General features: G+C 43.8%; 1 protein-coding gene across 4 annotated transcripts in view; it reads left to right on the top strand.

The window, feature by feature from the left end:
* The window catches only part of FBXL20 (F-box and leucine rich repeat protein 20), a 114540-nt gene extending 105223 nt beyond the window's left edge, over positions 1–9317 (top strand). For all 4 annotated transcript variants that reach the window (XM_027094416.1, XM_027094415.1, XM_027094413.1 and 1 more), the window contains exons 14-15: positions 718–930; positions 2397–9317. In XM_027094416.1, the coding sequence (XP_026950217.1) occupies positions 718–930; positions 2397–2504 (321 nt within the window). In that variant the 3' untranslated portion in view covers positions 2505–9317. The remainder of the gene's footprint in view (positions 1–717; positions 931–2396) is intronic.
* The last annotated feature ends 4450 nt before the right edge of the window (positions 9318–13767 follow it).

Raw genomic sequence — 13767 nt, 5'->3', positions numbered from 1 at the left:
GATCCAGGAGATGAGATGGCCTGAAATACGGCTTGCTTCCCATTGGGACCAAGTGTTCCTATAAAATAGAACCAATCAAGGCTTTACTAGGGGTCGGTCTCTGCTACTGCTTCCAGTAACACTGTGGGAAAGCATTCTGGTTGACTGTTCTGTACCTAGGCTTATTTTGGTGTTTTGTGGCACTTTAAACTATGTTTCGGTCGAGGGTTCTGAGTTTCGCATGGAGGAACCAGGGATTTAAGGAAAACTTGTAAAGTGAAGAGATGACCACATCTTACAGCTGTAAGAGTTATCTTAGGTTAATTAACTGTTTGGGCATGCCCCTGCACCAGGTATTCAACATTTAGTCCAAATTCCAGAAAATTTTTTACAGGAAAAGCTTAAGCCCCACTTGTCCCTGTAGAGAAGAAAAGTATCAATAATTTGTGTGTGGAGAGCGTGGGGGGAGATATTTTGTTTATCAACTATTTCACAGTCATTATAGGAATTCACAAAATATATTTAGAATCACACAGAGAAATGTTGATCATTGATTGTCAAAAGCAGAACTCAAGCAACTCCAGTATGCGTTCTTTATTTCACCACATGGCTCCAGTGATGGCTCCGTATACTTCAGACTCAAACGAGAAAATTCTCCTTTTTGGTTGCACACAGGCCTCTGGGTAGAAGAATGCCATTAAATATTTCAGTGTCCTTCCTTGCTCTGTTTGGCTGCAGAGTCTGTCTCACTGTGAGCTGATCACAGACGATGGAATTCGTCACCTGGGGAACGGGGCCTGCGCCCATGACCAGCTGGAGGTGATTGAACTGGACAACTGCCCCCTAATTACAGATGCATCCCTGGAGCACTTGAAGAGCTGTCACAGCCTTGAACGGATAGAACTCTATGACTGCCAGCAAATCACACGGGCTGGAATCAAGAGACTCAGGGTAAAGATGGTAGCATCACCCTCTGGCTCTAGTGTTCTCAGCACGCTTTCCTTCTTTCTTTATTTTTTCCCTCCATTTCCTTTTTTTTAGATTTAGATTCCTGTGATTATTTATATTTATGTGGACATTCAGCAAAGAGAAAAAAAGATGGAGAGCAAACCTAAGGGTAGATAGTTCTTACCTGTTGTTCCAGATATTTGGTAGGAAAATACCCACTGAAGGGACGAAAAGTAGATCTCCTCCCAGCAGAGTCTCTCTAATAACATGCCCAGAGTCAGAAAAGCAAATGTCAGATTTTGGTTCTAAAGGAAAAAAAGGAGTAACATAAAGAAAATATTTAGTTAAATGGGATTTAAATTTTTAATTTGTATTTCCTTTCATATCAAAGTGTTTTGCTGCGGTTCATATTTTTTTAAGGCAACAAATGGATCACGTAGTTTTTTACCTTTTCCTTTTGCCCCATCCTTCATAATAGAGAGACCCATGTATAGCCAAATGACTAAAAGACAGATTGCCAGCAAGGAGCTTGTAAAAGACTGGATGAATCTATATGTTGGATTATTCAGCTCAACAGACATTTATTGGAACATCTGCCTGACGCCTGTTGTGGGAAAGGCACTGTGTTAATTTGGCCCTTACAATCAACCTTTAAAAATATCCATGTTGGCCTTATGGCATCTGAGTGCATAAAGGAGCAGCACACTTCATCTTGAGTTCCAGTTGACCTCAGTTCCGCCTCTCCCTTCAGACCTAGAGGACTGAGAACATAACTGCAATGGGGAGGCCTTGTACCCATATGTCTTCAACAACAAAAGAGGAAGAGAGCCACAGGTCAACCAGAGCGTCTTCTATGGCCTACGTACATTAGGGTTTTTGGACCTGCCTGGCTGTCAGGAGTCTCTTCCACCTCTGAATCCTCAAGAGTCACTTAGCACTTTGACACTCTTAATTTAGCTATTTATGTGCATGTCTAGACTATAAGTCCCCTAAAAGCAGGATCTCCATCTTGACCATCTTTGCAGCCCTTTTACATAACTAGCACAGTGCCTTGAACATAGTAGGAATTTAGAAACTATGTAGTAAAAATTAGAAGCATGTTGTTAAAAGAGGATAATGAGGTTTTTTTAAAATATCAGAAGAAACGTCCATAATGGCTTGGAAAAAATTGAGTTTTTAAGCTTATATAATTTCTTCCAGCTCTGGGAACCCCTTTGGGACAGGTTAAGAGATTAGCATGAATTTTTTCCCCAGTTTTATTATTATGGAAGCAGTTATGTGAGCTTTTTTGGTCTTTTAGAATAACATGGGATGGTACAAAGTAGAACCCAGGTCTCTCAACATCCCGTCTGTGCTCAGCTTCTGCCCTGCCCTCATGTACACTCAGTCCCTCAGTGGTTTTTCTGAAAAGCAACATTGCTCTTTCTGTTTAAGCCCTCTCTCTTAGTAATGTTTCTGTCTTGTTTCAGACCCATTTACCCAATATTAAAGTCCACGCCTACTTCGCACCTGTCACTCCACCCCCATCAGTAGGGGGCAGCAGACAGCGCTTCTGCAGATGCTGCATCATCCTATGACAATGGAGGTGGTCAACCTTGGTGAACTGAGTATTTAATGACACTTCTAGAGTTACCATGGATCTCCATTGGAAGCGACCCCAGTGTTCCGGGCAAAGGTTACAAAGTGAGGGCAGCGTCCAGATCCCCAGAGCCACACATACATACGCATACCCACTCTCACCCCCACCCACTCTGTCTCTGTGACCAGGGGATTGGGTTTGTGCTGGCTTTATCATGCGGATTGGTAAAACTTCACCATTCCTGTTGGATGTGCCCAGAAGAAAATCAGAAGCAAGGTAGACGGAAGGGGGCATTCCAGCAAACCCAGTGTTACTGCTACTGTGGTTTCTTTATTTTGTTAAGGGGTTTCTTTGGCAGTTTTGGAACAGCAGCTGCAGTCCTCCAGGGTCAAGGAAAGCATAGAAAAACAATACATGTTGTATCCAGGGACCAGAGAGAAGATTTCTTTGCATCCTATCAATGGTAGCCATCCATTGTAAGATGACTGCAGAGCTTCTGTGCTTCCTTGTTCCCATGCCAACATGCCGAGCGTGCTCACAAAGAAGGCTTGTCCATTCCTCCTCCTGTGTTTTAGTATTTGGCCCAGAGGTTTCCTAAATGGTTGCATTGAAATCGCTGTGGTCCAAAAGTGATGACGTATTCACTCAAATTGTCACTCTCTGTAGCACACTGTGTACCTGTCTTTCACTCTCTGTTGCTCCCTCCTGCACTCTTGCTCAGTCTGTCGTCTGTGCACAGTCTGCTTACTCACACTTGTTACTCCTTCGCTGTTGTTATGTTTACAGTTTGCATTTTGGATGATTAGTTGGGGTTACCAAACATTTTTAAGAGAGACATTATCAATAAATATTTTTTTAATTCTAAATTTTACCATTAGGGGACCCTGCCTGAATCTTTGCCAGTCTAAAGGGAAACTATAACAAAAGCAAGAAAAATTCTGAGAAGAAATTGAGCTAGGACTATTTTGATGAAAACAAACTTTGCCTTTTGGTTTCTGTTATATCTTGTGATAAATGATAACATGCATGATATGCCCGATATTCCCCCTGCACATTTTTCCTTCCATCTAACTTAATAAGGAGAGAGAAATGCATTATTAGGAAACGGTGGAATGGCAAATCCCAAAACTGAACCTGAAAGCTGCCGCCACCCAAGCTCAGATGTGTTGTGTGTTCACCGAAATCTAGGTGTGATCAGTGGCATCTAAGATTTGTGTCTCTGAGGTTTGTTCTGCGTTAGCAGGAATGCTGCTAGAGGAGTTGTGCGGTTGAGCCGGGTAGTTTCTCTTTTTCCCCCCCATTTCAGCCTATCAGGGGTTCAAGAATGACCCTATCACAGCTGGTCAACTGTATGTCATTGTTGATGGTATCATATCTAATGTTGGAGCCTCAAAGGACCAGAACCTGTCAGCCATATCTCTCTTGTGCTCCAGAGTTTCTGTGAATGAAATACTGTAGTAGCCAGGTGAAGGCATTGGGGCAGCAGAAAGAGAACATTGAGAGGAAGTAGGGGGTTCAGTGTCTCTTCCCAGCCTGGTCACCAGAGCTGAGGGCAGGGAATTTAGTGCCCGTGACTCAGAGTCAAAGAAGAAGCTCCCCCCACTAAAAAAAGAAAAAAGAAAAATCATGGAGGATGAGGGAAATATAATGAGTTTCTGAAGTACGAGAAGTAGACTTCTAAATATCAAGGTTAGAGACCTTGTGTGATTTTTAGTAGGGTGACTTTTTGTCTTTTAGGACATTAATGTCCAGTCCACTATAATTTTAGGTCATCTTCTGCATGATCCAGGCTGTTATCAGGCTTGTTTTAATGCTTGTAGGTGCTGGTTCTACCAGCATATGTAAGAATAAAGTGTGATTTGTTTTTCCACAAGCGATCAGTTGAAAAGGTCCTAGGAATCTGTACTATCCACCATTATTTAGCGCTTAATTTATTTTAAATCCCATTGTGCCCTTTTAAGCTCAGATTATGTGTGTTTTTCATTTCCCTTCCCTTATCCTCTTTTCAGATTACCATATAAGGAATATACTTTTTAAAGTGAGACCCACTCTCCTGGCTATACCCCACATATACAGATACACACATGTGCACACACACTTCCAGATGTGGTTGATAATATTCAGATCCCTGGGTCCTCACTCAAATAAAACTAAAAAGAAGAATATTTAGGGTGCAGGTGCTCTAACGTACAAGTTTTAAAAAAAAATAGTGTCTGAACAAAACCCTGATTTATTAGTGAGTGTGGATTCGAATTTCCCAATAGTTGAAGCTCTTGAGGTACTTCTTTATTTAAAAAACCCTATTCACCAGTACATGAAGATCTTAGAAATGCTGTTTCTGTTCTCAAAGAGTGTACCCATGTGCAGGTCCATGTGGAGGCGAGCCCTGCCTGTCTGGGCCAAGAACAGAGTCAAGAGAGGGAATAAAGGCCCTGGAGTGTGCAGCACTGGCATGTATGTGGTCAGGCAGGAACCTTGCTCCTTTCTGAAGCAAACTTCTGGCCCACCAAGCTTGGAAGGACATGTATTTTTTATGCCAATCTAAAACCTATGTCAGCTGATGAAATGTACCAGGACTTCGAGAACGCAGAACATGGTAAGTTTTGGTCAGGTGGAAGGGCCCTGCCATCTGAACGTAGTATTTCCTGTCTCATCTTCAGGGACACTCTTGAAAGTCCAATAAGGCTTTACTGATGTAGGAGAAACTCTTCCTTAGGAAAAACTTATTGGTCCATTTGTCTGACTCCAGAGCCACTCCACAATATGCCTTCAATAATAAAAAAAAAATACAGAGCGAACGGAGAGAAGAGATTTGGGATAAGTAAGAAGGTGCCCTCAAAGTTATTATGCATCTGGATCATCTCTTTCCTAAGCAGCCTTTTCCCCTTACATTTTTTAGCATCATCAGTATCTTTTACACCTTCATTGGCCCCATCAAGGTGATGATTCCAGCTTTTTTTTTTTTTTTTGCATTGACTTCTCGTATGTCCTTTCTATACCCATCCTTGCCCTCTATTTGGAAAGCTTCCATCTCACTCCCAGCAATGCTGCTAATTTATTCTCGTGTCTTCAGTTTAGCTTCCTCTTTGGATCCTTGTCCTGATCTGGGCAAACTATCCTGGGCAGCCTTGAATTCAGTAACTGTCATGTAGCTCAGGCCATTTTTCACTGGGTGATCTTTGATGTTTGCTTACTGGATTTGAAATCAAACTGTTAGACATGAGGAGTAAGAGAATCTACCCTCATCCTTTTTCCAATATTTGGAATGTGAAAGCACATCGTGCTTTATGTAAAAAAATGTTTTCTCCTCCTATTCTGCTCTTTAGTGGATGTAAAAGTATTTCAGATTAAGTGGTTTTTATAAATTTCCACATCCATTAAGTTGATTTAGCAGACATACAAGTCAGAAATTTTTCATATGCCTTCTATCACATTTTAGAGGGCAACCTGGTAAATATTTTTATGAGGCTTTATTTTGGGCTTTCCAAACTGTTTGAATGGTTCAGTATAGCTACAATGCTATATAGCAGTCAAGTTCTTTTATTTCTTCTAATTGCCTTGTAAAATGCATTGTTACTGGTCTGATAACCCACTAATGCCATGGGGGCGCTAAACAAAGTATGAGTTGGAACCTGTCTTGGTTTGAAGTTGTTAGGAAGTGTGAGAGTGTCCCTGGAAAGAAGAGGTGGTTTCCTGCCTGCCTGTGGGCAGCGTATCCTTGGTGACTGTATTGTTTAGAGGGGAGGAACACTTGATCATGGTGAACCCTTGTCCATTTAATGTTTATTGAAAGTCAGATTGCTTATGACAGTTGCCACTAGTGAGAGAGGAAGGGTTTAAAGAAAATTGGACTGTTCTGCTTTTTCCCTCCTTGTGTACATGATTTAAGGTTAGATTTCTATCCTTGTTGTGCATCCTGGCTGACAGACTTTTTCAGTGGTATGCTCTGAGCTTCCGGAACATTTTATACAAAGATTGCCTTCTCTGTCTGCCCACCAGTTCTAGGATTTTTAACCACCTCAAATCCAGGCCATGTGAATTAGTCAAGTCTTGTTTGAGAAGACGTGTAGGATGTTTCATTGGAGGTCTTGAGGCAGAACCCTCCCGCTTACAATGATCTTGGACCAAAGAATGCTAAAGTGTCAGGAGGGTGAGGGGAATTAATAGTCTCAGCCTCTCCTCACCTTTATTTCTCTCATAAATTTTAATTGGAAGATTGGAAGATACAGAGAGCTGTATACAACCATGTCGATAGGGTATAATTAACCCAGGTAATTTGGGAATAAAATTTGGCTTATATTTGCTATATCCAGATGCCCAGACTTAACATCTTGGGTCTCCAGCAAAGAACGTGCTGCTCTAACCTTGCCCTCTCACTTGGGACAAACTTTCTACCTACCAGAAACTACCATTTGAGGCAAGTGAGTTTTCTGCGTGAAGGGCTTCTGCAGCACCGCCCCCGCCACCCCACCCCACCCCCGTGCCCTCCCAAGGCAAGTCTACCTATTTTGCCCATTTTTATTCTTAAGAACATCAGTTCTGCGTCTCTGAAGCCTTTGATCCTTTGGAAAGTCAGTAAGACCTTCTCAGCTGAGTCTGAGTGAATCTTTGGAGCCCAAGAGAGTTACCCTTAATTTTCAGCAGAGAAAAAAATTGTTGGACAAAATCATGTGTGTGTTAAGAAAATTCCATAATGTGCTTCCTCCGTCTCTGCCTTCTGTGCTTGTTGAGTAACCCCTTAGTAGAGGTTGGTTCATAGGTGTTGAGACCTAGTGCTTCCTCAGCCAGGGTAGTTCACTGCCCTTTTAGGAAAAAGAACCGTGAACAACCAAAACTATATCAATTGACATTGTTTATTTTCTGTGTTTTTCAGTGTCTTGTTTTGAAGAATTGGGGTGGGGAAATGGTAGTTGACATTCAAAGTAGAGGAGAGAATCAGTTCTGGAACTGGGGTACTTTGCTTCAGGTACAAGCATCTGTCCTGAATATATAGAAACAGCTGAATATGTAGAAACATGTGAATAGGTTTACTTTCCTCTGTAATGAACTCCATGCCCTTCTTAGTGGCAAGGAGGGCTTCTACTTTCTACACACCTAACCAGTGTCATCCAGGTGGGGATTGGCACCACTGAACACCACCAGTGCTTCCCATCGGCTTCTGGGCATGATTTTCACCAGGGCAAGAGCAAGTAGGCAGTAAATGAGAATCTCCACCCCAGGGAGAGATAAGAGAAGAGAGGTGTTCAGACACATACCTGTTCTCTTCTGCCGTATCCCCAAGAACCCAGGGAAATCTTTGAAGTGATTTTTTTTCTTTTTTTTAATTAAAGTGGATGAAGAAAGATTTACCCCACTAAGTTTTAGTTTGTCACTGTCTCTTATACTACTTGTTGTTATTCATTCAAATCTGTACTACACTGCTGCTCACGTACATGTATGTGTTTCTTACCTTAGCCTAACCCTTCTCAGCCCCTGAAGTCATTTTTCTGTTTTCTGTTTTCTTTTTTTTATGGCACTAGCGAATGAGAACCTAAAGTCTTAGAAAATCCTAACTTGAAAAGGAGTCTCTAACTGGCATGGTTTGATTAATTACTTTACCTTTTCCCCCTAAAGACTTGAATGATTTTCTTCCCTAGTGCTATATAATAGATCTGTAATAAGTGAAACCTTTGCTGCTACTTTTCTGGGTTTACATCAGTTTTTTCCTTCCCTTAAAAATAATTTCTTATCTGTGCTTCTCTTATGACTGTTAATTTCTAGTAAGTACAGGAAGAGGTGAACCTGAGATTTCTTCTCTTACTCCCCTCCTCACGCTACCCCCAAGTCATACACTAACGTCTAACATATATAAGATCCATGAGATGGGGCTCATCATAAGATGCTGTGGGTTTTTTCTCATCATGCTGCAGCTCTCAGAGCTGGCCCCTGAGGATCTGTGACTACCCAGTCCGAAGGGTTACTACAGGCAGAGAAAGGCTTTCTTAATTTTGCCTTTCTCCATTCCTGTTTTATGATCACCCTTCAGATGCCTCCCATTCTGGCGGCCTCCTTTTTCCTCCCAGGAATTGTTTCCAAGTAACCTGCCTCGGTCATTTCCCAACTGCTCTCCTCACCTTTGCCCACCTTCCAGTGACCCTGAGAGCACAGACCTGAGAGACGGGGCCTGTGCAGAGCTCAGAGAACTGTGAGGACTACCCCTGCCTTTCAGACTCTACTTGGGGCCAGAGATGGATGGGTAAATGGTGCTGCGGGAGCAACTTTTATCTTCAAACCAGGCTGTTTCGCCCTTTGCACTGCCCCGCCTCCATCCCCACTCCCCTGAGGAAGGGGTAAAGTGCAGAGGATGGTTGACTAGCAGGGTCTGATCCCCAACATTGCTGTCTGGCCTAAGCCTTGTCCAGCCATTCGGCCTGCTCTGGAGTGAGAGCTTCAGTGTGTGGGAGCTGCTGCTTGCGTGTTTCTCCACCAGGCCTGCCCCAACACTTAGCCGGTCCCTGGGGCCAACACAGTTCCCTACATGGTGACTTAACACCAGCCTCCATTAGCTGTCCAAGCGACTGCGTTTCCACCCAGTACTTTTGGCGCTTGAGGATGGGGGGAGGGAGGGAGGGTTATTTAAAATAAATAAAATCCAAGGTGGCAGTAGAGGATTCCTTTTGCTTTAAAAATCTTTGGACTAAAAAAATAAAAAAATTTAAAAAAATGTTTTTTTATATATGAATATATAAAGTAAATTGTTATGTAACTATTATTGTTTCCTGTATGTTCTAATTTTTGGTTTATGATGTAATTAAAGGAAATAAGCTGTGAAGACTTTTCATTTTACTGCGGAAATAGCCTGACTTGGAGCTGTGATTCTTAACTTCCTTGAACCCTTGATCTGTAAAGGCTCCTGAGGCTGAATGAAGGGGCTTCTTTTTGGCATCTTTATTTTTTTTTAATATCCTTTAGTGAGTACCCTTTATTTATTTATTTATTTAATAATCTTTATTTAGTACCTTTTCAATAGCCTTTATTTAATACCCTGCACTCCACTTGCTTCTAAGAAAAACAGAAGACATAATATAAATCAGAGTTTCTAAAAAACTTTTGTCTTAATTGGATAATAACAATTCAACTTGAGTCCCTTATCTGTGCAAAGCATTGCCCTTACCTGGACTAGGAAGGAGTGAGGGAGTGGTGTAATGGTTAAACAAACTCACTACACGTGACCTTGGCCTGTTAACCCCTCTATCTCAGTTCTTTGTTGGTAAAGTGGGGATAACAGTACCTGCTTAGAGTTGTGAAGATTAAAAGTGATAAGAGTGGCACATGGTAAACGCTCACATTTACCTGCTTTTAGTCGCTTCATTTCAGTATATTTCAGTATCTAATCTGTGCCAGAGGCTCCTAGGTTGAGAGATGCACAAAGGCTGATGCCTTTGGTCCCTGTCCTTTTGGTGGAGACGAGCAGTGGAGCCAAATCAGCAACCTCGATTTAAATCTCAGGGTATCTACCGTGCCCTGAAACACCTTTGGGGAGCCCTGTGGAATCGGAGGCCTCACTCGAAATCCGCTCATCCTGCATGAGTTAAATTCCTAATCTGGATTGGTCATCTGGGGCCAGCGGGGTCCCACAGTCCCTTCCAGGGGTGCAAGGAAGCAAGCCTGCTTCCTTGTCCATATTGAGACAGCCTTGGCTTTTGAGGGAGGCAAGTTCGAGGTCTTTGAACTTCAATAAGCAGACTTTCCCTTCCCCTGTGCTTTAATCCTGTTAATTCAGCCAGTGTAGAGCCTTCCTCCTTCCTACCTTCCCTAGCCAGAGGCCACCAGGTTTAGGACTGAACAAAGATGATCAGTAAATGATAAATGGGGTAAATGATTAATAATGGCATCTTGGCCTATCTCCCAGTGCATGCAAATGGGTTTTCTCTTTTCAGTATGCTTGAAATTTTCCATAATAAAAATTTTGAGGGAAGGGGATGAAAAAAGAGGAGTGGAATAAAATATGGCCCCAAATCACTTACCTTTTTTTAAAGTACTTTAATATAAAATTGGTTTTCTACACAGAAAAAAAATACACAGAGAAAATCACCTTCAGGTAGATTATAGGCCTAAAAGTGAAACACAAAATTAAAGTTTGAACTTTGAAAAACATTCATAGGAAATTATATTTACCTTAATGTATGGAAAGATTTGTTAAGACCTAAAAATTAAAAGATTAATTTTAATTCAACTACATTTCTTAAATAAAAAATAATAAAGCCCTATAGCCTCATTGTTCAAGAAGAGAGCTATAGTAATTCCCAAGTCTCTAGAACTGAAGTTTTAAATAAGTGATTTAATAGTTGAATAATCTTTTGGAGGCTTTAGTGGTTAGTTTTTGCCCAAACTAATTGGGAAAAGAGTCCAGTCGGATTTATTTATATTTCTGTCCCAGACTCCGTCCCTTGCCCTGGTCTCTTTAAGCAGGGGACATATCCCCGAGAGGACCATAACACCAAGAGAATTGGACAACACATTGAAAATATATATATATATATATATATATATATATATGTATCTTTACTTTTAAAGGGGATGAATAAAATTTTAAATAAACATGAATTAATGCACTCTGTTCAGCAGCACTGCTTGGGGCAAAAGCTCCTTATCCATATTGCCAGGGCTTTTTTGCCTCACAGGCTTGGCCAGCTCAGCTCAGCAGGGAAGGCTGTGTCTCAGGGATTCCAACAACTTGCTGTTGAGCAGAAAGAAACGTGAGCCTGGGGGCTGCTTGGCTCCTCCCCAGGGGTAGGAGGACACATGACGATTTGGCTCTTCACCTGAAGCCTGGTGAAGCAGCTGAGGATGTTAACAAGGCTTCTGGTGAGCACAGGACCCCAGAGAACCAGGCTGGCACCAGTCTCCTCCTCTTGCAGCAGGGCACCCCTGGGCCTAGGTCAGAACCAGGTAGTAGCCATCTGGATTCTGCACTGAAAGCAGTAAAAAAAAAAAAAAGAAAGGGCACCACCGGGGTGAGACGGGCCCCAACCACCACTAGCTACTGTGCTGCTTCTAAACCTCTAAGCGGCCTGCAGGGCCTCTGCCACACCCAGGTGTTCTTCCAGCCCCACCCTGGATCCAGCTCTTTAGGAAGCCTCCCTGGGTACCGGAGCACAGAGGAGGGATAGAGGGCAGGCATCTGAATACCAGGACCACAAGCCAGCTGATCGGAAATGCTGATCGGAAGTGCTCTGCTCCAGGTGGTGTCCAGCAAGCACCTGCCCTTCTGACTTGTATGACTGGGGGGGGGGGGGGGGGGGGGGGGGGGGGGCGGGAAGAGGGGTAGGGGCCTTTCCTTCCCTTCTGATGAGCTCCCTGAAACTAGGGCATGTCTCCCTCATGAGAATGCGTTTATTCAGTTCCTTCTTCCTGAGCAATAAATGGCTGTCTCGTAGCTGTATGACCCTGTCCCTTTGACACAAAGCTGGTGTTGAGCAGATGTTTACCCCTTGATTGGGACACAGCACCCGCAACACACCTTCAAGGAACCTTTTAATCTCATTTAGGAGGCAGTATTATAAACAATCTTACCCTTTCTAGGGCCTGTGAGACACACGCCTCTCCCTCTCAAAGCCCTACCTTTCTTCACCACAGCCACAAAGTACGACTCATCCTCAAGATTCTGAACCACCTGCAAGGGAGAGGGGTCACTAAGACGATTCTGTTCTTAGAACCAAACGGAATAAGCTAGGACAGGGAGACGGAGACTGGGCCTGGTGTTGGAAGAATGATCCAGGCCTTTGTGGAACCTTGCAGGGAACCGCTCCCGATTTACCTGGTCACTGAGGAGAATGAGGATGCCCCCAGGGCCCTGGTGGAAGAGCCGATGGATCTGATTGGCTGGGAGGGCCAGCAGTTCAGCCAGTTTCCCCATGAGCTCTACAGCACTGAGTTCATCCAGAGAGATCTCTTGATAAAAGCCTGGGGGTGTGGGCAGCACAGGGGCAGGAGTCAGTGGGGGCTGTGGCCCAGAGGGAGCCCCAGATATCAGGAGAAAGGAGAAGACAAGGCGACAGGCTCATTGGGAGGGCCCGGGTCAGGGAAGAAGGAATAAACCTTACAAATCCTCTTCACTTTCACCTCCTATTCCTCACCTTTGGGGAGGCCTAGGCTGAGAGGAACCCCCAGTTTAAAGAAGAGATGGGACACCATATGATAGAATGACAGAATCAGATGGAGTCAGAGTATAGAGCATGGAGGAATAAACCCAGGGAGTCATCCTGAAAGAAGACTAATCTAGTCATGGAAGATGAGAATGCCAAGGGCATCCTGGGTCCCAGGAATGGTGGAGCATCACCCCTTCCCCAGCCCAGAAGAGGTTTCATGCAACCACACCTGAGTTTCTTGTCTTCTGAAGAGGCCAGAACCTCACCTGAATCAGGGTTCTTAGGAACCTCGTTCTCTTGCCTAGAGGCCTCCTGAGCGACATACAAGGTCAGCCGGTGACGGATGGGCCTGGGCCAGGAAAATAGTCTACATTCATACCTGAACTAACAGGTTCCAGTTTTAGCCCCCATCCCTGGGAGAAACCCTGTCTCCTCCCAGGTCTCTAGGGATAGGGGGTCACCAAACTTTTCTTAGGTATTTAGTGAATGCTGGACCCTAGGGGAGAGAAGATGAGAAGAATCCATCTCTGTCCCCAGAAACTGAGTGATGCAGATGGGCTGGCCACAGAAAGAAGTCACAGGAGCCTAACTTTTAAGCCCAATTCTGCTAGCCTTGCTTGCTCTGTGACCTCAGGCAGGTCGCTGTCCTTTGGTCCTGAGTTTCTTCCTTTGTAAAAAGAGAGAAGTGGGGCTAAGTGGTCTTTCAGGAGCCTTTGGCTTGAACAGTCTATGAAACGTGAGTGTCAGCTGAGTTGGTAAGTGCCACTACAGTGGGAAGGGGACCCTGGTTGGCAGTGCCCAGCACCTGGCTCTTAGAGTATTGAAAAGGCGGATCCCGTCGGCAGCTCCACAGATCTGGATAAGGTCCTGGCGGGTAAGCTTCAGCAGATCAGTGCCTGCAGAGTCAGACAGGGCTAGATTAGGGGAAGAGAGCACTGGGATCAAGGGTGGCAAGGGATACAATCCAACATTAGTCTACAAATAGCCCTGGTATGCCCAGACATGGGAACCAGACTTGGATTCAAATCCCACCTGTGCCACTTGCTAGCTGTGTGTCCTTGGGTAAGTTATTTAACCTCTCTGAGCCCTGTCCTCAGGGGTAGTGTATAAATTGTATGGGATAATACACGA

This window comes from Aethalodelphis obliquidens, unplaced genomic scaffold (genome assembly GCF_003676395.1).
Source record: "Aethalodelphis obliquidens isolate GAN/ISIS:26980383/991018 unplaced genomic scaffold, ASM367639v1 scaffold89, whole genome shotgun sequence".
In the NCBI taxonomy this organism is placed as follows: domain Eukaryota; kingdom Metazoa; phylum Chordata; class Mammalia; order Artiodactyla; family Delphinidae; genus Aethalodelphis; species Aethalodelphis obliquidens.
The sequence above is the reverse complement of the archived record's forward strand: the minus strand, read 5'-3'. Positions and strand labels throughout refer to the sequence as shown.